Raw genomic sequence first — 26,371 nt, 5'->3', positions numbered from 1 at the left:
GCTGACCACTTGACTTAAAAATGCCAACTGCAGCCTGCAAGAGAGAACCACATCTGCGGCCGGACCCTCCCCCGGCACCCACGTGGAGAGAGATCAGGCGCAAATCTGCCGTGGGCTACTTTGGTGAACTCAGCTGAGGAGGTGACACGAGCTCAGTCCTCTTCAGCCTGCCAGGACAACTCCCGAGCACCTGGTTTTAGCAGGACGTTTTAGGGGTGTCCGGTGTGATTCACTCGGATGCAATACATTTAAATGGGACCATGAATTTTGGGGGGTTTCAATGAGAAAAGTACACAATTGGTTCTCAGCTAGGTAATGCTTCAAGCAGTCAATACTCGGTCTCTGCATTGGTAGAAAACAGGCACTTTTAAGTATCTATATTATACATATGCACCAGTATTCTGTAAGTATAAAAAAACAGCCAGTAACAACCCTGAAACAGCTCCAGAATTTCAGCCTGCAAGACTTTAAATTCTTTTTAAAGAGATGGCAGAAAACACAGCAACGTCTGTTCTATCAGGCAGCATTATTGCCCCCACAGCTGGGAAGCCAGGATAAAGCCACATCTAGGCTGGTCTTCATCGTTCCAGAGTAAGTTACGGTACAGCTCCTCAGGAAGTGTTAGCTCCCTCTCACCTTCTGACTGCCATCAGATCCCAGGAATTCAAGTCACAGCTGCTCATCCCCACTCTGGCAAACCTGCCTCTAACACGAGCAACAGGGATTTCACATGATCAGAATTAAGATGCAAAGACAACCACGTGTAGAAGCAACTTCCCAGATCTCCAAGATACACCAGGTTTATCCAAGTCTTCAGTACTGGCTTCCTACATTATTTCAACAGAGTTGGTTTTTAAATAGCAGTTACACTTGTTTTACTTCAGTTCTCAATCCCTACTAAAGCAAGCTTTTCTCAAAGATCACATGCAGACCTGGCTTAAAGCAAAACTGCCACTACATCAGCCACTTAAATAAGAAAAAAGAAATACCTTTCACTAGTGGGATCCACCGTTAACAGGGTGTCAGCTACTCAGACTCCCAGCTTTCCTGGCTGGATTTCCTTTCCCTTGTAATCTTCAGCTCTCAAGATCAAACCCCTGTGGGTGATGGAAACAATCAGAGTTAAGACTCGTTAATTCTATGTCTCTTCCTCATTTTTTCTTAAAGATTGAAGTGAGAGAAGATGACAGTCAGTCATTCTTAGTTCTTCCTAGATTCAGAGCAACCACTGCAGAGAACACTTTCATCAAAGCCTGTCCTTACACAGGTCAGAGAGAGATACTTGAAGGTAATATTTATTTTTTCAGTTTACAGGTGATACATCATTTACAAAAAAAAATTACAGACAATGCATCCTTTCAGTGCAGTTTCAAACTAGTTCAAGAACAGGCAAAAGTCTGTGATGGTTTGGAATGCTAGTATCTGACAGCACATGCTTTTTTCCCTTAATTGACTTGGGTGGGGTAAGGAGTGGGGTACGGGTAGGGTGAAGAGGAGAAAATGCCAATGTAAGTAAGGCCATGCAAATAAAAACTCCCCAGGAGAACAGGACACATGGGTCTGGCGTGGTTTTGTTCTCAGGTAATGCAGAGATCGGAAGTTCCAGAAGACATCTGAACTTGGCACGTGCGGTGCCCTCACAGGCTGCGAGCACCTTCCGATGCCTTCAATGCTACACCAACACTACGCCTGCGGATCACCTACGGAGCTAGCTAAAATAGAATGATTAAATCTTTGTATCTGTTTTCCATCATTGGAATTCTCCACTGGAGCTGCTGGGAAAAAGGAAGGTCAAGTTGAAAATACAAGCTGCTGCTGTGTGGTGGCACAACTAGGAAGCAAGACAGTTTGACCACGGCATGATTCACTTCTTTAAAAGAGGAAATACATTAGACGCAAGCAAATCTATGATTTCAGGATGGAAAGAAGCCCAAATTAGTATATGATAAATTAAGCTACATCAGTTAAGTATTTGCATGAGATATATCCAGCCACATCAATGCAGGGAGAGGCAAGGTGGACTGACTTCCATACTGGAAAGATCAACCTAAAGCAAAAGAGCCCTTGGAGTTCCTAGCTAGGGGAAGAGAGTTTATACTGCTATTTAATAATTTGACAATCTGCTATTTGCAGAACAGTTGCTTCCTTTTTACAGTATTTGTAATCTGGGACAAGACCGGGTCCAAAGAACAAGGAAACCAGTACAGACTCTAAATCCATTATTTGAAATTTTAGCCTGTGCTTTGTTCCTTGTCTCAAGTAGTCCTGCAAAGGGGTTGCTACAAGGAGCAGATCAGAACCCAGCAGTCTCTTAGGAGGCTGAAGAGAATGTAGACTGTTGATTCAGCTGTTACATTTAAGCCTCAGAGATTACAAAGATTATATGCAAGCATGACCTTACCTTAGCAGCTCTACTCCCAGCAGTACTTTCCATTCTTTAGCACCCCTCTGAATTCTCCAGACCCATTTCCCATGACATTCGAGCATGGACTGCTGCACAGGAACGCAGCCATTCTTCCAGTGAAACCTGCACTGAAGCAGGGTCACCCAGCCTCCTTCTCCACCCAGCCTTCTGACTAGCTCCCCTAGACAGTACACGAGGGCTTTCTGGGGTGAGGATAAGGGCTATCAAATTAATTCCCTAATAGCTGCCACAGGACTATTCCTAAGTAAGTTATGCAGAGGGTGGGAGGGGCTTTAAGGGAAGATTGTGCATGCTTGCATATATTTACAGGGATTCGCTCCACATCTAGTGACTTAAAAAAACCTCTATTATTAAACAGTTTGAAAATAATTTTTTTCCTTTTTGCAAAATTGAAATCAACCCTCGAGGATTAATTGCATATAAAAAAGAAACCTATTTTACAGCACGAACTAGTATTACTTTTAAAGTCAACAGAAAAAAACCCACATGCTGTAATATTGTTTGATAAAGCAAAAATCGCCCACAACATCATCACCCAAAATGAACCAGCGTGAAGTTTTTATTTGCATGGCCAAAGTATCTGTCTTTTGTTCCGCTGCAGCTTGTTAAGGTTTTTGCCACAGAAGGAACAAGATGCAACACTGCATACTTCCTTGAACAACCGCTCCCACAACACCTAAACATTTAACAGATGTAGCAAATGACAACACCACGAACGGGAAAAAACTAAGTTCCACCATTCAACATGGTCTGCAACAGTGTCTTTAGGGCTGGTTGAAGTGGGCAACTTCACTTTAGAAGGTCATTTCCTCCTCGTTTCTTTACAGTGTCGGTGGTTTCAATCCATACTTCTTTGCAACTTCTGTCTGGGCATAGGCAGCATCACAGAGTGAGTAGAGGTGGGCCATCTCCATTTCAGATTTGGCCAGGTTGATAGCTTTGTTGAACATTTCAATGGCTTTATCCAGATTACCTCTGAAATAAACCAAAATGTAGTCCTCCAATTAAGACCAGCAAAGCAATTTTTTCATCTCTACAGCATCTTTTTTCCTTCAGGGCTCACACTCTCCACTACTAACAGCTTAAAAGGACTTCAGGAGGAACCACCATGAGAACTTCTGATGATAATGAGCAAACTGAAAGCAGTTGCTACCAAGCCTAAGCAATTAGGACAGCTGTTAGAACAGCCTTCCTCTTGAGAGCCCCCACAGGTGGCAGCGGGGGATAAAATGTTCTCCACAGGGCACCAAGTTTACTGCAAAGATAGTACTGGGACAACTAAGTGAACTCTCATCTCCCTTGAAAAGAGTTTGTATACTTAAAGAGGAAAACTAGCATAGACAAGAGCTCACATTATTTAAATAGGAAATGCTTGCAAAATTTCTCCTAGCAACAGCTTGACTGTCCTTTTGATGACTAGACATGCAAAAAACAAAAGACTCAACTGTACTCTCAGCTACACCCCAAATTTTTGCACAACTGTAATACACTGCACTGCTACAGAACAGTGTGTTAAGTCTTTCCTCTTTACCCTTTACAAACTGCAGTCCTGTTGGAATTAAACTGTCAGCCTTGAAAGTATACCTCAGGATCCTCAGTACAAATGGTCCACTAAGATATGTTTAAGGACTATATCAGATACGCAGGAAGCCTAGTAATGGTTAAGGAAGTCACTTTAAATGCAGAAGGGTGTATTTAAACATACACAGACTCATCAGCATGTTGTCCAGTAAGTATGAAATTGGTCAACATAGGAACTTGCAGATCATAAAGCACAATTATGCCATAAAGAAAGGAATGCTTTACCCAAGAGTTACAGAACAGACATCAGGACTTCAGCTAAGACCTGGCCTTGCACAGCACTGGGAGAAAATCTTAAGACCAAAGATCCATAAGGAAATCTAAAGGACCACTGTAATTTCAAAAGTAACTAAGAACTTTTAATGCTACAATTCAACATTACCTTTGCACTTCAATCGTTCCCATGGTTTCATATGCAAAATCACATTTGTTATCAATTTCAATGGCCTTGCTTATGAGTTCTAACCCTTTGTCTAAATCTTGCTTCCACTGGAGCTGAAGTAAACTAAAAAAGAAATAAAGTTTAGAACAAACTTCACATACCCCTCCCAAAACCCTGATCGTGCAAGGAAAAAAAAATAATCCCAAATGTATTTAGTTCCTAATGCAGGGTAGACAGTAACTTCAGTGGCTTGTAAAAACATGTATGTTAAAGTCACTTCCAATAAGCCATGTTACCAGTTTAATGACTCTAAAGACAGGTAAATTCCTCCCAAGAAGACTTGTTACAAGTTGTTTTGTGAAAGAGAAAACTTCAGCACAAAGCTGAAAGTAAGACGGCTAAAGTAAAAATCGGATACTTCAAAGAGCTACTCCATTAGGAATGAACACTAATGAAACCTTCCTGCAACTAATTTAGAGTTTAGTCAAAAGAAACTGTAGAAATATATTTAACAGCACTAAGATGTTTTTGCAGAGTGATTTCTCCTGGCTAAACATCTGAACAAATGTTCAATTCCAGTTGATTCATGTAAATATGCCAACTGCTGTTGACCAAAAGGATCGCCAATGCAATACGTACCCTTTATGAACATATGTAGTGGCATTGTCTGGCTCAAGGTCAATGCATTTATCATACATTTCATCAGCCTTGCCAAACTGCTGTTGATCAGTTAGTGCCTGCATCAGAAGAGAAACTTATATGTCAATAAGCAACCAAAGCACTCACTCTGTGCTAGGCTAATTCTAATTAAAACCATACTGGCAATGTGAGATTGGATATAGCTCTCCTATCGTACAGCAGGCCAGGCACATCAGTTACCAGAGTTAAGTTTCAAAACCGAGGCATTTTAGAAGAAAGCTGTCAGGCTTTAAGTGCACAGATTACTGATCACAGTACCACCTGCCAAGGGAGATCCACAAGCAACACAGTATCATACTGCAAGTAAAAGCCATTCTACAAGTCTGTACCTGCAAGTCTCAACTCCTTCCTTTTTCAAATATACCGCTTTCAAAAGGAAAAGCATCCATGTTGCCTACCTACTTAAAATCAGAACATCTCATGCTGCGTCCTAGAACCAACAGTACGTTTTCTTAAGAGAAGAAATAACAGTCCCTCTTGCAAGTGTACTCTGAATCTTCCTACTGAACTCTGCCAGGCCTGACCACTACATGTGGTTTGTAGCAGAATGAAACTGTTACTCTCGCTCTGCACATTTAACTCCTGAATTGCCTACAGAATCCCTGACACCCATCAAACGAGATGCCACACACATGCAGGAATTCAAGGGGAAGTGTATGCCAGACCTCCGTCTCCTAAAAGCCACCCTTGACTCTCATCGCTTATATCCAGCTCTGCCAATTTCCCCTCTACTTCCTCCATTCCAGAATACGCATACCCGTAAGTTCAGGTAGCTTACTAAAGACAGCATGTGTTATCTCAGAACTTAATGCTAAAAAACCATCATACATTATTTCAAGAAATGTGTATTATCCAAGCCACAAGGTGCAAGAGAATGCAGCTTTTTCTTTAAGAAGAGAAAAACGTACCTGAGCATAGAGTGCATAGCCTTCAGCACACTTTGGAAATTTTTTTATAACATCTTCAAAGCCTTTCATGGCTACCTGCACAGGCAAAGCATTACTTCCTGTATAAGCCTGGCGATACTATTCAAGAAAGAAAAAAGGAGGGGAGGGGAGGGGAAAGGAAAAAGATGAAATCCCACCACACACACACACAAAAAGCTCATCAGACCTCTACCCACTTCCCCAAGAGATACGCGCACCACAACAGTTGCAAGTTCCAGAAGGTGATGTGCCTCTAGATCCTACCAAATCTGGTTTTAGGAATCTGCCATAAGTCCATGTCTCTGGTAGAGTGAACTTGGAGAGGAGAAAGGGTGAAAGAAGGAAGCCATAAGGCCTGATAGTGGCTAATAGTCTCCCTCTATTTCAAAACCCTAGAAATTCCAAGCCTAGAATTCCTCCCTGTTCACACCATGCAAAGCTGTCCTCAGAAAAACCCTGCACACAGAGGCACCGTACTAGCTTGAAATAGTTTGTTTCCAATTTTTTGAAGATGACCATTCCCACAACATTAAAGCTTTATTTAAATCAATTTTACATGATACAATTAGAATGAAGATTTGTCTTCCTCTACCACAAAACAGAAACGATGACCTACTGTTTGAACAACAAAATGAAAGCAGCAAACCCTTACTCCAACTGAAGAAACTGTTGTGTCATTTCTTTACCTTATTATTAAAAAACACTGGGATGTTCATTGCCTTACTTTTCCATTACATTGCAATGAAACAGAGAAACACAATATGTTTTCCAGAACTCGCTAAAAAGAAAGAGCACCCAGATAAACACCAGCATGTTACTTACCAAAGCGAAACATTTCTGTGCTTGAGCCAAGGCAGAATCGGGTCGCAATCGGATGCATTCATCAAAGTCTTCCACAGCCTCTTCAATTTGGTCAAGCAGGATTTTCAGCTAGCCAGAATGAAAGAAAATCCTATTTCTGTATTTAATCTGTGTTTCAGACACTTAAGTGATAATTCAATCAGTGTCAGTTACTCGTATTATCTCCAGTTCAGTTCTGGAACTGCCTAGAAACCTACAAAACCCACAACTAAAAATCACTGCCACAAACAACAGAGCCACCAGTGAAACTCTGCCTTCATACGAAAAAGGCAATGTCCCTGACTGAGAACGCTTCCATTTAGACTGCTGCCATTACCGCTTCCGCATTATGTCCAGTCTCCAAAACTATGCCGTATTTTCTCAAGTCGCTTTGCCTCGCTGTAGTTAATGCTTGTGAATCATTTATCTGGACGTTGAAACATTTGGCTTTCCCAGCTTGCACTTCAAGCACTTTTTTTTTTTTTTGACATTCTCATCCCTCCACAAGAGTGGAGCTCACTTCATCATTCTCTTATTTTACAGTGATTCTACTGTAAAACACTAATTTTCAAACTGTAGAAAACTTTCATTCCCTTCCATCAACACATAACACCATTCTTATTTCTGAGCATTAAAGAGATCTAACGATCTCATGGAGAGAGGCACTTCATCCATGGAAGTCTTCCTACGGATACGACTTAGCATATCTGTATATGGTAGCGTTTCCTTTTTGCTTCCAGCACCCTTTATATTACAGCTCTGTGGAAGCAGGCCTCTCTAGGGCTAGAAATTAGTCAAGGACACAGCAGAGTCATGAGCCAGAGGGATGAGCTGAGCAGAAGCAAGCCTAGGCCACAGCGCTGCAGATGGTGGGTTATCAGGAACCTCCGCTGAACAAAAGCTTCCTTCTACACAGATGTTGCTCTGCTATAGCGGGCCCCTTCACAGAGCAGCTTATATCTGCTGTCAACATATGCAAGCCCTAGTACTTTTAAGTCAGTTTGTATTGATAAAGAGGGCTGAACCTCTGTTGCTCTGTGTTCTTTCCTATAGCTACAGAAATAAACTGCTTCTGCCTGACCTGAACCTGCAAATTAGACTGTGTGTTTATTCTGCAACAGCTCCAAATCTGGAATTCATGTTTTTTCTGCCAGACAGTATAAAGTGTCTCTGATGATGTACTGATCTTCATTTTTCTTTTAGTATCTACTGAAATATTAGAGTATTGGGACAAAACCTCTAATGATTCTTACCTGTCCTCGATGGTGGTAAACATCTGCATTCTGAGGATCAATATCAGCAGCCATGTTGAAGTCTTGAGTGGACAGCACAGGTTGCTGCTGCTGCATGTACATACTTCCTCGTTTGATCAGAGCATTAGCTCGGAGCTGTAAAAAAAGCATTAGCCACTCCAACATTCCTCCAGATTTAAGGCCTTCTTACAATTGCAGCAAATTTTTCATTTGACTTGTTTCTCCCACTTACATTTCACTCAGTAGATCTAAGCAGGAACGAATTTCATGCTGACTCTAAACGAATCAGCTCCTTCGCTTAATTTCAGATATGTCAGCACATGCTTCCATCTCAGTGGATTCTCAACCCCCCCGCCAAAATCCTTTATAAGACAGGTTCCCTATGCTTACAAATACATTCAACATTTTTTGCAGCAGTTCAATATGCAGGTACAATTAACGGGTTTCTCTTATCTATTAAATGGATTCTTTTGGACTGGATAAGCCTCCAATTCATTCAACTTCTCCTCTTCCTTAGTTTGTACTACTTAGTACAGCTGTCTCAAAAAATCAACAAACCCTTGAAAAAAGTTTGTCAAGAATAAAAAGACTAAACAGTAAATAAACCAGAACACACCCATTAAAGTATCTGAAAACTTGGAAAAACAACTTCCTGAACTATACAGCAAGTTTAGATTTTTTCTCAACCCAAGCTACAATTCAGCTGTGACAGATTCTTACCTTCACATTTGCACCTTCCATGCTGATGACCTGATCTAGGTCTGGTTTGGCAGCATTTGCATTGCCAATAAGCAAGTAGAACGTAGCTCGCAGAAGCAAAGCTTCTGCCAGGTATTTTCCCTTTGCTTCAATTTCTTTTGTGCTTTCACTGATAATTTTGTCATAGTTCTCTTCTTCCATATATTGTTTTGCTCTTAAATAGCCAGAGCTGTAAATGATGTAAGAACAGTTATATACATACAAGCATTCACCAAACACTGCCTTTTCAATTCAGATTTTTCATTAAATCATAACAAATAATAACTTTTGCTAGACTCAGTTGCAGCACCAGCATTATCAGTAAAGTTACAAATACTCCTGGACAGAGCCATCACAGACTGAAAACAATTTAGACAAAGAATGGCCAAATTACATTGAAAATAAAGAAGAAAGAATGTTTGAAAGCTCCCGAAATTAAGCTTCATTTGTCCCTTGGAATTATTTTTTTTTTTCACATTAAGTACAGCAGTAAGCTCTGCCTTAAAACAAAGAGGGCTGGGATGGAATTCCAGGTCAGAAAAGTGAAATATTAAGCCTAGCAATGTGCATTTTATAACTGGAAGAAAGAATTTCACAGCAAAAATTACAGTAAGCACTGCCTTGTCCTCAGCTAAGTGTCCTGGATTCAGTGAATCTGCCTGTACATCAGGACAATTCTATCTTACTTTAAAAAATAAAAAATTGTAACACTGTTTGCAGTGGTTTCCGTACTGACAGCAGTGATATGCTCCAAAAATAAACTGGAAAACAGCACAGTAAGTTAAAGCACCATTCATGTGGTGCTCAAGCTCCGCTCAAGAAAAAGCTCAAGCTTCTCTTTGTCAGAACAAACCTCTCATTTACATGCAGCTTGATTCCATAAAAATAAAACAACCTTTCAATGTCAGTTGCCGTAAATTCATAGTTTTCATTAACAAACACCCTTTTCCTAGCTTGTCTTATCCCTTCACATCCAAAGACAAACTTACTCTCTTCCTTGGAAACTCTCCTTCAGTACAAAACATTCCCTTCTCCAGAAGCATACTCTCCAGTCCTCCCATTGCCTAAGATTTACTATAATACTGTAGTAAATATTCAGCATATCTTCCCAATCTCACACTGTCCTTCCTCTGTTCAGTGGACATTCTTTAGAACTAGCCAGTCAGCTTGCAGAGAAGTTTCATTTTCAATACTGATCTTATTTCACAGGCTCACTTCATTACCACAGGACTTCCCATGCCAAGTAGTACAAAAACAACAGACAGGTACACTGAGCAGAATGTCAAAATCACTGAAAACTCAATTCCAATACCAAATAATTCCCAACTGTACTGTACACTCACTTTTCTTTTACTTCAGAAGCCTCTCCCTCCTTATCCTTATCTTCATCTGATTTCTCACCCTTAAGCAAAGGTTGGGAGATTATATCATCTGTGAAAGAACTGAAGTAGGATTTAATGAACTGTGGTGAGGGCATCAGAGGCTCACGATTCTGAAACAGAGAAACGTAATTTAAAGTCATTGGATGGTAGGATCAGATGGTAAATATGGAAATGGATAAACAACTGTGATTATAAAAAAAAAACCAAAAACATTCATGAAAGAACCAGTGTATGACTTTCCACTATCTCATTTGATAGTTTGCTATTTTTGATTTGACAATTTGACATTTAGGGATTATTTAAGCTTCAGATCACAACACAATACCCATCACCAGTAGAAATAAAGTTAGATACTTAAGAGAAGAGGGAGATAGTATCTTTCTGCATGTGTGCCTAGAAACAAGGACTCCTAGGTTATCGTAAGACATTGGGTAGATGGGCTAAGGCAGTATGTGTGCACATAAATTGGGTGCAAAATGCAAGCTGACAGTTTAAGCATGAGCCTAAACTCAAGTAGATTCTGAATGGCAATTTGCCCTTTTCCTCAACTTGCTCAAGAGAAGCTGCTGTCTATCATTACAATGAAGACTAATGAGGCAATATGCTAATTCTACATGGAGCTTGGCCCAGATGGCAAGTAAAATGGGTGGTAAGTCCCAGAAGTAACCCACTTGGGTAGGTACAAAACCCTTTCTATACCTGAAAAATATTCTTTCTCAAAATGAATACTGCACACAAGAATTACAGTTCAATCTTTCCTGCAAGAAAAGTCTGAATGCACTCTTCTGAATTTCTCTATTAAGTCCTACCATAATACTGCCCATTTGAAGCACACCTATTTTATGATGCTACCACCATCACCACACTAACAGCACAATTCATTTTTTGTTACCTTGACATCACACATTTATGTGAGTTTCTACAGGAAGGAAACTGAGCACCTCAAAACCAACATGGACTTCAGTACTTCAACCACTGTCACAAAAAGCAAGCAAGTCTTAACACTTGTCCCAACTTTTCTGTAAACCTACTACCACTTAGAATGACTTCTCCCGGCTACCCCTCTACTTCATAATTCTCTTTTCTGCAGTTTCCACACATTAAACGCAAAGACATCCAAGTGCCAAAACAGGAATGTAAAAGTATGAGCGCCTATTTACAGAGATGGAACAGAAAGAAGCCTGTGGCTGAATGTCCCAAGTAATCTGTGGTAGTTAGGAGACGAAGGCGTATTTTTCAACACAGAAACAGGAAGTCTGACCACTAATAAAAAGGTGTGACTTCACACTGCATCATTTTTTCTTAAGCAATGCTTTTCTGCTTTTCTTACTCTTTAAAAGCAAAACAAAACAGAAACAAAACAAAAAAAACCCCCAAAAAACCCCAAACCCAAACTAACCACAGAACAGTATTCTTTTGTCACTTTCTAAAATGTAGGAATTCTACTGTCAACTTAACCTTTCCTACATGAAATTTCTATTTATACAACCAAGAATAACCTGGGGAAAAAAGTCCTCAATCAGCATTCTTCTCATTTTAAGCTATTAATTACATATGGAACCAACATTTTAATGCATTTTCAGTTACTATGTAGAAACCTTCCTACCTCAACACACACGCCTAACTCAACCACCTGATGTGGAACTGAACATTTGGCTACTGCTATCCCCACACAGCCTGCTCCCATTGGCCTGCAAGTCCAGAAAAGCCCCATGTAAGGCAGCACACCGGCTTAGCATGCCTCCTGAATGTCATAATAAATTTGATTATTAAAGGGAAACAATTGTTAGAAATAAACCTCTTCTCCCTACTGATGTTTCAAAAACTCTGGACAGGTCCCAAAGGAACACAACACCGGTACAATCATAGCTCTGTACCAAAACCACTTGTGTGGATTGTTACACTTCAGCAGATGAAGACAGTGACTTGCTTACAACTGACAGAATGCCAGCAATCAACATTTCAACACCCAGTCAGGTGAAATCAGAATTTGTCAGCAATATCACAAGTCCTACCTTGTATTTCTCTTTGGCCTTTTCTTTTCCAAGGAGTTTAAGAACTTTATCAGCTAGTAACATACTTTGCTGGTTTTGGAAGGCTTCTAAAATGCAGACTGCAGTGACATCTAGGAGACAATATACAAAAGTGAGATTAAAGACAAATTCTGATAGCCACTGGAGTACACTAAACTTGCCACTGTTAAAACGAACAAAACCCCTGTTAGAGCAGGGGTCCTCAAACTACGGCCCGCAGGCCGGATACAGCCCCCCAGGGTCCCCAATCTGGCCCCCCGGTATTTACAGACACCCCCTGCCCCGCCCCCGCTGGGGGTTGGGGGGGGAAACCAAGCAGCCGCAGATGACGTCCTGCCACTTCATCCGCGTGCCAGCCCCCTGTTTAAAAAGTTTGAGGACCCCTGTGTTAGAGGGTAGAATATCTGTTTCCACTTGGTTGTATATCACTCAGTGTCTTCAACCTATATGTAAAGCTATTTAATACAAATTTGTATCCAAAACGATCTCCTTGAGATTAAAGGACTTCATGGCACTGAATGAAAGAAATTACATTTACTTTTATCTTCATGTTTTTATCTAGAGACAAACACACCTAGATGAACAGTGAAAATGCATACCTCCAACAGGGGCTTTCACCATTTTGAAACTTTGAGGACAGTAATTATGTTCATATTACATTTGCATTAAAAGCGCTAACACAGCTTCCCTTCTGGGACTGGTCCTAATTTTCTGCTTTTAAAATTCACATTCAGACTCATCACATCTCGCTGCTTCTTCAGTTTAAGACATCTTCCCTTACTACACCTCAAATTTTGCTGCTCACCTCCATGACTTTGGAACAGAGCAAGTTTAAGAGACACCTTGCTGTCCTACTTAAAAGTGCTAGCCCATATCACAACACTTGTATTCACACACAGAAGCCTCTGCAAATGTTAGCCCATGGCTGCCTGAACTGCACTTTGCAGTGTGAAATGCACTCTTACAGTACATGAACATTATTCCTCTGGATCCTGTAGTTAATGCAATACTACCACTGATTTTTCCTATTTCATTTTCACTTGGAACATCAGTGAAGATGAATAGAGTTTGGACTTGAAATTCAAACAGTATATTGCTCGAATACACTTGAAAAGCAAGTATCTTACCCTGGAGTTTTACTACAGTTTTCTGTAATTCTACCCTGCTAAAGGTACTACTATGCCATTATTTATACAGAAACTCCCTGCAACTCTGGCATGGTCAAGAAGCACATCGCAGGCCCCGAGAAAACATACAACACCCAGAAAGAGCATGAAAAGACAGTGTGCAGTAATACTGTGCCATACGACCTCAGCAGCCACACTGCCCAAAGCAGGCAGCTGTAAAGTAGTACCCAGACTTGGGTGAATTGGCAACATCTTGCCAAATTATACTGCCAGGGATCATCAGAGAGGGTTTTTGCTGCTGCTGGTGGTGGGTTTTCTGTGAGTTAGTTTGGTTTTGCTTTCCTCCACTACATGGACATACCCTGCATCCTGGAATTTTACTGGCCACACATGGTTGGCAGGTAAAAGCAGTATTATATTAGAAAACCGGTGCAGTTCAGAAAAGGCAAGTAATTTTCAGATCTGAAAAAACTGCAAGCTAAAGCTCAAACACAAATCAAGGTTGAAAATAATTGCTACAAACACTGTTGCTACTAACACTGAAAAGCAGTTACATTTAAAAGCTATCCTACTGTGGCAGGGACACTTGATCTTTCTTGGGGCTTTTATCATCTGTCAGTTTATCACAAGCACACAGGGTTTAGATTTTATTACAGCACTCTGGAAGTGCAGCTGTTAGTCGATTAGTGATTGCAAAGGACTACAGTGAGTGACCCAAGAAGTCCTCTTCCAGTCACTACAGCCTTATGAAGCAGAGAGGCAGGCATTCTGCCAGCAGACAAATAAATAGATAAATAAAACTTCCACTTATTTTCTAATTTAGCAGGCCTAACTCTTAGCTGTTACACATAATGAAACTAATCTAATTTATCCCTTATATTTGCCAGTCAGAGCTCTGATTTTCTTTTTTTCTGTCCTTCCTTGATAATGAGCACAGCTGATATTTTTCATTTGCCTTTTAACCTTACATCAGCAGGAATGATTTCACTTGACGAAATTTAAATGGGTCCTTTCAAACAGTACCCCTTAGTTCAAAAAGGCCCTCAGAAAATACACCTGACTTGTGGTTCTCTTCAATTTTCATGCCTTCTCAGTCACATCTTCCTAACAGTTTAAGATGTATTCTGTTAGGAATAGTATTTGGAAGGATTTGACACTAGTTTCTGCCAAATTTCTAGTGTTAATATTTAAAGAAAAGGTTAAATCTGTTCCAATTTTCTTAACAGTTATACATCAGAACGAAATTCTACTCAAGCTGTTTTCCCTTTAATACCTGCCAAATGCATTTAAATGACTGCAATACTCTTGTTTCTGACCATGTATCCCCACCTGCAAACACACCTTGGTTTCTGTAGTAGTACCATTTCTCTAAAACAAACAGGGAAGAAGGTTTGTATGCTGTATGGAAGCAGAACAACTGTTATCTGGGTTATCCACTTGGTGTGTTAAATGATTTCTACTCTTAAAATTTAGGGAGTTTCCTGGAAAAAAAGAATACCTTCAGCGGCTACAGTAGCATCAATTTCTCAGCAACTATTTCAGACATAAGTGAATGGGAGCTTGAAAAATGGAAAAAGGTTTCTTCTGACAAAGAGAAGAAAATGTATTTGCAGTAGCTATGAATGGTTTTAAATAATTAATTCTGTATTACTGTAGTTACAGTAGTAGAAACAAAACCATCCCAGAAGTTACCGTCTCCCAGGCTCCTGAGCTAATTCCAATTTTAAATATACATATCATGAGACACTCACCTTCTAAACATTCCTTCTTGTTGTCTAGCTTCTCATGAGCCTTTGCACGTCTGAAGAGAGCTTTTACATATTTAGGATTAAGCTCAACAGCCTTTGTGCAGTCTTGTGCCACTTCTGTCCACTTTTGCTGTGGGCAGAAAAACAGCAGAATGAGACAGGCTCTAGTCAGCTGCATTATATTAGCTTTCCACTACCAACTCCAGGGTCATGCCCACCTAACAGTAGCTGCAGTTCCCCGGGCTCTGGTTGTACCTGCTTGCTCCTATTTCTGCAAGTTTCTCAGTAAGAAACTGCCAGGCACCACTGCAAGCCACCTGCACCAGAAGAGCCACAAAACAGAAAAGGAATTCCTATAGAAAAATGAAACCGGACAGTTGTACAAAGCATACAGGAAAAGATAATGAGTTGATGTGAAGATGCTTGCAGGAGGTAACACTGGAACTGAAAGACTGGTACTAAACAAATAGAAGAAAAAAGATGAAAACATAATGAAAACCAACAAACAAGTTTAAGAAAGTGCTTTTTTTAAAAAAAAAATTGTTATTTCAATTTACTACAAAGGTATGATAAATGAATATGTAGGAGTAGAGCTAGTCAGAGCTATTAAGAACTAAAAATCCATTTATTTGCCAAATTGATTACCAAAACAGGCTTTTCTAATAACTGAAAAAGAGGAATCACATACATGTGGGATCCAACACATGAATTAGTGTTATTAGTAGTATTTGACTAGACAAGAACTGTTTTATCTCTCCTCTAACTTTTAAGACTAGACTTCTCTAATCACAGTCTCTCACTTGATACTTCAGACTGTACAAAGTAAATTTTTCCACTCCTTTATACAGTTCACCAACTTGACCTCACAGGCAAATCTACTGATACCATAATAAGCAACACTGGTTGACTTCTGAAACTAGTATTAATATACTCAACTATCAAGTAAATATTACTTCCACATATGCAAAATTTAGGTCTTGGGCTTTAGTAGGATTTCTGTGGAATTTTTTGTTGGAATTTCTTTTTTTTTGTTGATTCTTTGAAGTAGCATCATTCCAAAATATTTGGTGTAACAGTTAAAGAAACTCTGAAGCAAAATTAACCTAGATACAAGACAATTGTCCCAGAAGATAAGACATTAAAACCTTGTCTTACAAGAAAGGGACATATAAAAATTACATAAAATAGGCTGAGAATAGTTGACAGCAAATAATTTTTTTTATATGTGGAGAGAAGTATGATGAGCTAGTGAAAAATAGCAGCAATGGCATTTTTTGTGAAGACAGCAGACAGCACCACCTGGGATCTTTCAGGGGACAAAGGTGACAAAATACACAATTTATAATACAACTTTTTAGAATAACCACACAATTATCTTTAATTTCTTACCAGTTGTTCATAGGCAGCAGCTCTATTTTGATAGAAGGTAGAAAGATCAAGGTTTTTCTCAGGAGGGCACAGGCTGATAGCCTCAGTATAACACTGAATAGCTTGCTCGTATTTTCCTGCTTTAAAATATTTGTTTCCTTTGTTCTTGGCTGCTTGGGCTCTATCAAGAGGGCTCTGAAAAAGAAAGTGATAGGTCAGGTCAAGTAAGAAATGTATCACTGCATGCAAGCTATGCACTTAAGGGCTGATCTTCAAAGACAGAAAAGGGATCTGAGTGGTAAACTCTGGCTTAGACTTCTGAAAATCTCACTCCTTCTACTTCCTGGGAAAACATATCGTTTCCTTTTGAAAGTGTATCAGATAGGAGACAAACTTCTCAAAAGATTCACTACAATGGTATTAAACAATGCAGTGATTTCTCTTTGGAAAGCTAAACAGGTTTTAATCTTACATGACTGGTGATCAGAAGAACCAATGAGATAAGTTATTTCTCCAAAGACTAAAAATGCAAGGATAACAAAAGCCCTCAAAGCAATTCAAACCGGTAAAGTTTCCTACTGAAGTACATATAGCCTATTAGACCAGATCTGACTCATCAGACTATGAATTAAATACAGAAAACATTTTGTTGTGGAAAGACCTATTGAGCAAGACTAATAAAACATGTAGAGAAAACAAAGCTGTTTTGCCTTCCATACATTAGACAAATTAACTAACTTGACAGCCAACTCCTCCACAGCTTCAAAGACCCTGCTCATCCAACCGCTAACACAAAGCGCTGGACCATCGCAATCTGCCATTCTTGGCAGAGGATGGAAAACTTGGCTAACTGGCCTGCGACCCTGCTAAATGAACCTTTACATTCTGCACCACCTGCCTGCTGACCGTCTGCATTTCTGCCGAAACCAGCGTTGCTACCTGTAGCCCCTAGATTTACAGATCAGTTATCAAATGCTGTGGTTTATAAGGAATCAATGTTAAAAAGCCTCTCTTTATCAAAGGGGTATGACCCACGTTCAAGACATACAGAGCTGCAAAAGACCCCTAACATTCATCACCTGGATTTCAGCTCCTCTTTCACTTGAAGCCTAGCTTCAAGGACCACCACTGTGGGACAGTTCAGGCTAACCTGCCAGACCCAAACGAACAGAGGTATGACCATACATGCCATCCTACCAAACTCTCTGAGGATGGGACGGGTACAAACTGGGGACAGTCATGCCTTACACAATACTGCAGGATTCACTACATCTCACCTGTCGAACCACAAGCACTGAGAAAAGATCAGCTGGGCTTTGCTGGCAATTGTCAGGGCTTCTCTTTGGACCACAATTCCGCCCCCTCTCCCCTGACCTACTGCCAGCGCCAAACTACACCCAGACTGCTGTAACACAAACTTGAAGGCATCTTTGTGTTTCATCCACCTGTTTCCCTTAATGTCTGCTCATTTCATGCCAGTCTGATCATTTTTAGTATCTAAATTACTTTTAAAACTGACAACCTGCAGGGATCCCAGGGGTTGCTGTACAACCCTCTCTTTTAAGGCCTGGTTTCCAGTCATGGCATGAAAGAATCAGATAATGGGTACCAGTCTTAGTTCCTACATAAAAATAGGCATCCAAGTACAACAGAAGTATCCTACAGGCAGTCTCCTGAGGAGAGACTTACGAGGGAAACTATATAAGGGAGGGAATTCCTTAAATACCCTTACTGCCAGAAAAGCTCTTCTCTCATGGGTCACCAGGCACTGGGCTTATAGGAAATCAGTCTGCACCATCTCCATTGTTCACAGAACAAGATAATCTGCATGGCTTTTAAATTTTTGGGGTTTAATGATTTAAATTAAAATTGATACAAGATTATTAATTTCACCCCTTTTTGTACACTGTAACTCTATGGGTACACAAACCAGAATTAGAGTGCAAATATTTTTACTGAGAGCTAAGTAACTGTGTATTTGATAAGTTAAAACTTCAAAACTTAATCCCAAGTCTGAAAATGTTACATTTACTTCAAGTTATGGCCTAAATTTAGCTCCCAATACAACAACACACCTCTTTTAACTAAGATCAGGGTTATACATATGCAGCAGACAAACTTAAATGCTTGAAGGTCAGCTTGAATTTTTCCTTCCGCATTTCCACAGCAAACCACACTAGAAAAGTCTTTGGAAAATAATCTACAAAATTCAGTGCTGTTCCAATTTACTTGGTACAAAAAAAAAAAAAAAAAAGTGCAAGATGTGGTCCATGTTGTAACATCCACATGCGTGTTCCCAGCATAGAAATTACTTAAAACTGCAGAGATTTAGCCTACACTACAACTAGATTACTCCTTTATGATCACCACCAATTTCTTTAGCCCAGGGATCTACTACCCCAGTATGTGCCTCAGGCTGACCAGTCCGTCTACGCTCCATCCTACCCACTCTGGCAGCCCTGGAGTGCAGCCCCTGCATGAAGACACGCACTACAGGTGAGGTGTACCAGATAATATTCAAACGCAATAGCTGCTCCAGTGTCAGGTGTGCAACAGGAATTGTAACTGGAAGCAAGAAATCTGTAGTTCTGGGGCAGTCGCTGGTGCTCTGCTCATTCCTGGGATGCATGAAGTCTTCCGAGAAGCCTGAGTGCGTGCAACAGGGACCGAAAACCTCAGAGAGTAAGGGCATGGTGCCACAGGAAAACTCATTAGAATTACTAACTTTGTTAATCAGAGTAAGCTTTGAATAACAATAGTAGGATCACAGACCACACAACCAACTATACAGAAATTAATCATCAGATAGATGCTGACTCTGTGCTTACTCTGCCTCATACATTACATGGTGCAAGAAATTTGAGTGAGGGTAGGTATAAAGAGTTAGAGCACAAGATACTATCATGTGATACAGTCAGCAATAATGCCCATGGCAAGAAAGAAATCAACTTTTTTATTTTGTTTATGCTGCCTTTTAAACTAGGCTCCTAGCTCTTAGATGGTTTATCTGCAACCTTAGTCACACTGTTCTGCTCTGGTCAATACACTGTTGAATGGGCAACATTTTAAATGCAAAGGCTGATACAGCTCTGTATCAGTTAGTCCATTCTCATAAGGACTGAGATGAAAAAGCAGAGTTGCTTAGCATCTCATATCTGTGAAAAATGGATCCCACACAGACTGTATAGAAATTGTGCATTAAAAATAGCAAAACCCTGTATTTATGTCTCAATGCTCAAATGGTGACAAAACACAATGCCAAATTTTAAACTCAACTGTTTTTAAAAAATGATTATGCGGATGAGATTTATTTTCTTAGCAATCGTGAAACTTGTACTATAGAAAACATAGCAAAAACTAGTGGATTAATTTACAGCTTTAGTATACAACTGATCAATTTAGAGAACAAAACAAAAAAAATATGCAGCTTTTATTTTAATTTTGTGAATTTTTAAAGAATACTCATAACAATTTTTTTTCCATACCAAAGATAATTAATTTCTGTTTAAGTTACATATTCAACTAAACTAACTGCAGTATAACCCGATTAAACCAAACCCACCAAAAAGCTAAATCTCATCAGTCTCCTCTTCTGCTTTGGTAGGTTTTTGTTGTTGGGGGTTTATTGCAGTTGTTGGTTGGGGTGGGTTTTTTTTGTGGTTGTTGGGGTGTTTGGGGTTTTTTTCAAAGATATTAAAGAACTCATGACATTACATGCTACAATACCTTTTCATAACAGCACAAGTAAGAATACAGAAATTAATTCTTAACATAAGATCAGTTTTTCAAAGAGTTTGTCAAACCTCAAGTTTAACCCCGATGAAATTTTTAAGCTCTCAGGTCTCCAGCCCTTCTCAATTGCTACGCTAAAGATGTACACAAATAAGAAACTGACATGGAAGCAAACTTAACGTACCTCATGCACAAGTAATCAAAAACCCTCACACCTCCTTCCATTTTCTTGCAAATGTAGTAATTCTAAGACATTATTTTCCAATTTCAGTGCTTCTCCTCACCCCACCCATTGCCATTCTATATCGTGCTGGACATCTTTTGTTCCTAAAGGTCCATATAGAGCAAGAAGAACTCTGTCATCTTCTGGTCAAAGAATCTGTGCAACAAGCAAACCGTCTCAACAAAAGTAACAGAAGTTCATAATGAATTATCTGCCAAGGCAGTATAAACAAATATCTCTGAAGTTATCTGCAGTTACGTAAAAAATAACATCTCTGTACTTAGGAGCACCTTCAGCAACTGTTCACTAACAAGTCTTAAAACATATTAAGCCAAAGGACATTTGTGTATTTGAGAAGCACTCAGCTATCCAAGTAAACAAGCTAACTGTTAGCTAAGACTGCTAACTCTCTAAAGACTAGACAGCACTGACAAAAATCTCTAACTGTCACTTTAAACTCAGCAAATGTGCTTCCTCACAAACTGTGTGCAAACAGCAACTTAACAGCAACAGACTGCCAGCTGCAAGAATAACAAAGCTTAGTAACACCCAGCAATGCCAACATGGTTAAACTAGCAGTTCAGACCTTTATTTATTTGAGGAAGATTGTTTTTTAAAGCAGAACAAGAAATTTGCTGGCAGCCAGTGACAGTGATTCACAACAGAAGAATGAGCAGAGTTTCAGCATTTTCTTTTGGTTGAAAAGATGACATGGAAGGGGACTACTATTTCAGCCATCTTCAACTCAAGAACTTTAAGAAAAAAAAAAAAAGCAGCCAATGTCTAGACCCTCTTAATGAGATTAGGTACCAAAAAAAAAATAATAATTGTTTTCTGACTACTTCTTTTATAACATTTTTTTTTTTACTAATGTTCATCTCGAGTCTTGTCTCAGACCTATACTGAAAGGTATTAACTGAGTATAAATGGTTTTAAGAGTCTCCTTAGCACTAAAAACACTATGAGAAAAATTATGTCCACATGAGCATAGTGTAGAAATAATTAAGCTCAAGTTTACAGTACAATTTGGCAATGCTCTCCATCAGACACCTTCCTTTCAAATGAGTTTGCCATTCATGCCTATCACAAATAAGCAAACTGCACATGAGCTGCCAAGAGTCTAACAATTATTCTACTGCTATTGTACACATATTTAAGTTTTCTACACCTGTCCGCTACAGCTGGTGTGAAACACATAAGACTTACGGTAGGTTGACAGTGAGATTTATTAGGCAACAGGTGCACAGTACAACAGAAATGACTTTTCACATATCTTGCTTAGATCAATTCAGAAGTATCAACAGAAGCATAGCTAGATAAAGGGGTTTAATTCATTTGTATTCTGATCTAATGGCACAGCAGTGAGACAGGCAACATTCAGCACTTGCTAGTAAAACAAGATACGGAAAAGAAGCAGCCATACTAGTCGACTGTTGATCCCAATATGTGGCACCGCACAAGCCAAGGAGTTTGGTCACGTTCACCCACCACTGTACTCAAGGACTATATCCAGCTCAGAGAAAAATATGCAAAGACAGTGAACTGCTGTGGACCCAAACAGCTTTGTCTGCAATACACAATGTCATACGGCTGACTGAACAATTCAAGAATCTCTGTTCGATGCTTCCTCATGTATCAAAAGCACAAGGTTACCTATGAACTTGCTGAAAGAGTTCACGGGTGAGATTTGGACCATCACAGCCTTGCAAAAGGAAGTGATTTCAACTTAAGGAGGAAAAAATACTGAAGAAACCAACACATTACCTCACTGACTAACCAGTGCTCGCTCCTGTCAGACAAGAAGGGTATAAACTTGCCAAGAAGTTATGATGGAATAAGTAAAAAAAACCACAAATCAACTGGGTATCAATCAACACAATAATTGCAGAGCAGTTTACTTCTCAACATGTTTAAGTTATGCAACATTCAGTATAAACTAAGAGAGCATGTAAAAAAGCAACCACTGTTACTGAGTAACTAAAACACATTCCATCTTAGCTATAAGAAACAATGACACTTTCTGTAATTAACAGATGCAATTTGACTTCCTGACCTTTGAGTCATCCATAGATGGCACTTAACCAGTCCAGTAACACCAGTTTACTGTATTGTTGAGGAGCTACGCTCACAGCAGAAGGCAACTCAAAAGTAGTTCAGCTTTTCCTGATATAGCACCTATGCTAAGGGCTTCTGCCAATACAATGTCAGTCACAGATCATACGCTCAGCCAGTGCTTCTACGCCAGGAGAATCCTCTAGTGCAGATGCAGCCTGGGGAAAAAAAATGTAAGGCCTCTGCAGCAGGTAAAAAAGCTTGAACTGCATGCAAAATAGTAAGAAGTCTGAATACCAAACAATGAAGATTTTAGATCCTATATATTTTCAAAGAATCAGCAAAAAAATTCAAGATCTTCAGAAACAGTGAACAGTGCATCAAACAGGTACAAAAGCTGACTTAATGAAATGCACAATGAAGGCCAAGTCCTAAGTTACATTCATGAGTAAAAGAACAGTTACCTGACACACACATGCAAGCACCTGTCAGCAGCCCACTCGTTACTGACCTAGGTGTTTTCTAAAACACTTCCCTCTTGTGTTTAGACTGTGAAATGAATTACTGGCTCCTATTACTATACAGATTTGTGTTTGAAATCTGAGTTAAAAAAAAACAAAACAACCACCACTTTAGAAAGGCTGACCAACACAATGCAGGTAATTAACAAGTAAAGCATCCATAATGGTTTTATTCTCAATCGAGGGTCTTATCAAGAATATCAGTAACTAATCAAATATGTGTGGAAACATGAAATCTACATGGCATCACCGCTGTGGATATGAGGAACAGGAAGGCAATTGTCCCCCCAGACATAAAGCTGTCAATGGAAACTGCAGTCACATTAATTTTCCTGCTGCAGCCGTATTTTGACCAGCTAGACAATTATCTCATGTAATCAGGTAAATCTGAGACCTTCTTCTACAGGCTTTCCTAAGTAATAGCTCTCATTTCCTTACAGAATAAGCAATGACACTCTTCAAGGAACTGTGGATCACACCTCTCAATCACGTACTTATTCTTAGATGTATAGTCTTCCAGTAATATAATCTGTGGAGCAACCCGACAAAGCTAGACACACAGTATTTTACATCAAGTGCTATGTATTAAATGTTTTAAGTACTTGCTTCAAGGACAACTACAGAATGTCTACAAACCACTTGACAGTACACGCTGCAATTCAGCAACACAATCAAGAAAGTTGACACGGTAACAGCAAAGTCACTGCAGCTACACAAAGGTCATGACTAACATGCAAACCAGAGCTCACACATCACAAGCACACCGCCTTAAATATGCCATATGCTGTTTGCAGCCACAAGCCAAAGTTACCACTGTAAACCAAGTCTGAGTTTGTCCTCCACACACTACTTGCTCAGTACTGTTGCCCATGAAGAAACAAATCACTGCATTCAAGTAACTGCCTCCAGGTCCAACATCCCTGTTACAGTTCACTAGGCTTCTGGGAACGCCCGAGGGTACCTGTGATTCACTAGCTATGGAAGCTGCCACCCTCCTCACCACTCCCATATGTTCCTGCCACTGCCTGCCCACTCATGTAACACTGATCTTCATCACTGACTCTATCAAGGTTAAAGCCAACCTCTTCCAATCTCCCAAAGTTGATTCCTTCTCTCCTGCTCATTTCAGACAGGAATTTAAACCGTGGTCTGACAGTTCACAGCATTTTGGGTGGTACAGCAGAATGGAAGAAGAAAATTCAGGAATATCTTAATGACATTTTCTTGTCAAAGCCAATCAGTTTGTCAAATCCACCACTTTCGCTTGTCAGCTTTAACCTCACATCAGTCATCCAACATCACTGTCACAGTACATCTGTGACAGCAGATGTGCAGAAAGTGCATCTTATGAAGCATTTTTCCACCTACGGATATACAAGGAATCATGGATCTGATCTGGAGTCTGATCTTCCATGTTGCCCTTCAATTTTGGTACAGACCGTTTCAACTGAAAATTCTCAGAATCGTAATTCACAACAAGATGAACGTAAGGTTTGAAAGCACATCTATTCACATTTTTTGGATTCTGGATCAAAGTTTTGGATTGTGCTCGCCTTCTGCTCAGGGTACCCCGCACCTCGCCCAGCGCACAGCATCACCGGGTGCCCCTTCCAGAGCACGGCTCCTGGAGGTGGCTCACCCGGCTCACCGCGCCGCAGGGGCAGAGCATGCCTCCACGCTGGCCCGGCCGGCCCAGCGCTACCTCACCGCGACACGCCTTCGGTAACGAGCGCTTCCGAGCACCGGCACCAGGCCAAGCATGAGGGAAAACCGGGGAGGACCAAGGGCCGGCCCCGAGCGCTGTGCCAGAGGGGCCGCCCCCCCGGTACCGCCGCCGCCCGAGGCGCCCCCACGGCGCGGCTCCGCACCGCCCCCCGTCCGGCCCTGCCCTCCCCCCCGCGCTGCCACAGCGGCGGGGCCCAGCGCAGGGCGCTCACCATGTCCTCATGGCCGGGCCCATCGGGCTGCCCGCCGCTGCCGCCGCCGCAGGGCCCGGGGCTCGCCCGACCCTCGGGGGTCTTCCGCTCGCTCGCGCCCTTGCCACCGCGGCGGGCCGCCCGCCGCCCCCACAGGTACAGCGCGCCGGCGCCCAGCAGGATGGGCGCGCCCAGCACCAGCGCCAGCTGCCAGCGGGACAGCCCCGCACCGCCGCCGCCGCCGCCCGCCGCTTCCACGGGCTTCGAGGCGGCCATGACGCGCTCACACCGCCGCCCGCGGGAGGGGAAGCAGGGGGTCACCGGACACCCGGGGCACGCCGGGAGGCCGCGGGGCGCGCAAGCACTTCCTCCCGCCGCACGGCCCGGCGCGGCGGCACCCCCTGCCGGAGCGGCGGTGCAGCGCCGCCACGGGTGCAGGGGCGGGGCGGCCCTCGGGCCCGCGTACCTCCGGCTGGCGGGGCGGCTTGGCCCGCTCGGCGCGGCTGCAGGGCCGCTGGGGGCTGCTGGGGCGCTGGGGGCTGCAGTGGCGCTGTGGCGCTGCGGGGCCGCTGGGGGCTGCTGAGGCGCTGCGGGGCTGCCGGGGGCCGCAGCGTTCAGAGCAGGACTGTCCTGGTTAGAAACGCCCTTCTTTTTTGTCTTTTCCTTATTAATTAAATCCGTCATAAAAATAAAGTAATGCCTACAGTGCCAGTACCGCATACGTTGTACCTACACCTGATGAGCTGTGTGTGACGAGGCGGGCGCTGCCCGGGCTCGGCGGTGGCCGCGGGGCAGCGCCGGGGCTGTGTGGCGCTGCGGGCGGGAGCGGCAGCCGGGGCGCAGCGCGAATGCCCCGGGAGCCGCCGCCCCCGGTGCCCGCAGCGAGCGGCTTCACACGGGGCTACCGCGCTATTGCCAGCGCCCGGGGCGGGCCGAGGCCCTCGGGCCGGCGCACAAGGCGAGAAACAAGAAAATCTCCTTTCGGTGCTCAAGGAGCGCTTATAAGAAAAATGGGGACAGCCTTTAAGAGATGTAGCGACAGGACCAAGGGGAGCAGCTTTAGACGGAAAGAGGGTAGCTTTAGATTAGGTATGAGGAAGAAATTCTCCACTGTGAGGGTGATGAGGCGCTGGCCCAGGCTGCCCAGAGCAGCTGTGGGTGCCCCATCCCTGGCAGGGCTCAAGGCCAGGCTGGACAGGGCTGGGAGCAGCCGGGGCTGGGGGAAGGGGTCCTTGTCCCTGGCAGGTGGCTTGGGACTAGATGATCATTAAGGTCCCTTCCAACCCAAACCATTCTCTGATTCTGTGATTCTATGAACCACACAATAGAAAATACATTATCAAGAGGCCAGTAGCTTCCTACTGGGACAGCCCAAATTCCACCCGTGTGCTGCTTCCTAGGAGCTAGCGTAGGCCTTCAGATGTG

The 26,371-nt window shown here is 41.9% G+C and overlaps 1 protein-coding gene across 1 annotated transcript; it reads right to left on the bottom strand.

The window, feature by feature from the left end:
* Positions 1 to 1,279: 1,279 nt before the first annotated feature.
* On the bottom strand, positions 1,280 to 25,272 carry TOMM70 (translocase of outer mitochondrial membrane 70). The gene is made up of 12 exons (XM_056327554.1): positions 24,968 to 25,272; positions 16,524 to 16,697; positions 15,138 to 15,264; positions 12,242 to 12,351; positions 10,188 to 10,336; positions 8,827 to 9,034; positions 8,107 to 8,241; positions 6,836 to 6,943; positions 5,996 to 6,112; positions 5,028 to 5,125; positions 4,389 to 4,511; positions 1,280 to 3,400 (listed from the first exon to the last, which is right to left on the bottom strand). The coding sequence occupies exons 1-12, from the start codon at positions 25,220 to 25,222 to the stop codon at positions 3,247 to 3,249; spliced, it is 1,758 nt and encodes a 585-aa protein (XP_056183529.1). The 5' UTR covers positions 25,223 to 25,272; the 3' UTR covers positions 1,280 to 3,246.
* Between the last annotated feature and the right edge of the window lie 1,099 nt (positions 25,273 to 26,371).

Source organism: Falco biarmicus, chromosome 2, assembly GCF_023638135.1.
Source record: "Falco biarmicus isolate bFalBia1 chromosome 2, bFalBia1.pri, whole genome shotgun sequence".
Classification (NCBI taxonomy): Eukaryota; Metazoa; Chordata; class Aves; order Falconiformes; family Falconidae; genus Falco; species Falco biarmicus.
This window is presented reverse-complemented; position numbering and strand designations above follow the sequence as displayed.

Excerpts from the sequence above, each read along its gene's own strand:
- TOMM70 (XM_056327554.1), bottom strand. The coding sequence starts at position 25,222 with ATGGCCGCCTCGAAGCCCGTGGAAGCGGCGGGCGGCGGCGGCGGCGGT. Across the intron at positions 16,698-24,967 it reads GGCCCGGCCATGAGGACATG|AGCCCTCTTGATAGAGCCCA; the intron begins GTGAGCGCCCTG and ends TTTCTTTTTCAG. Across the intron at positions 5,126-5,995 it reads GCTATGCACTCTATGCTCAG|GCACTAACTGATCAACAGCA; the intron begins GTACGTTTTTCT and ends CTTCTGATGCAG.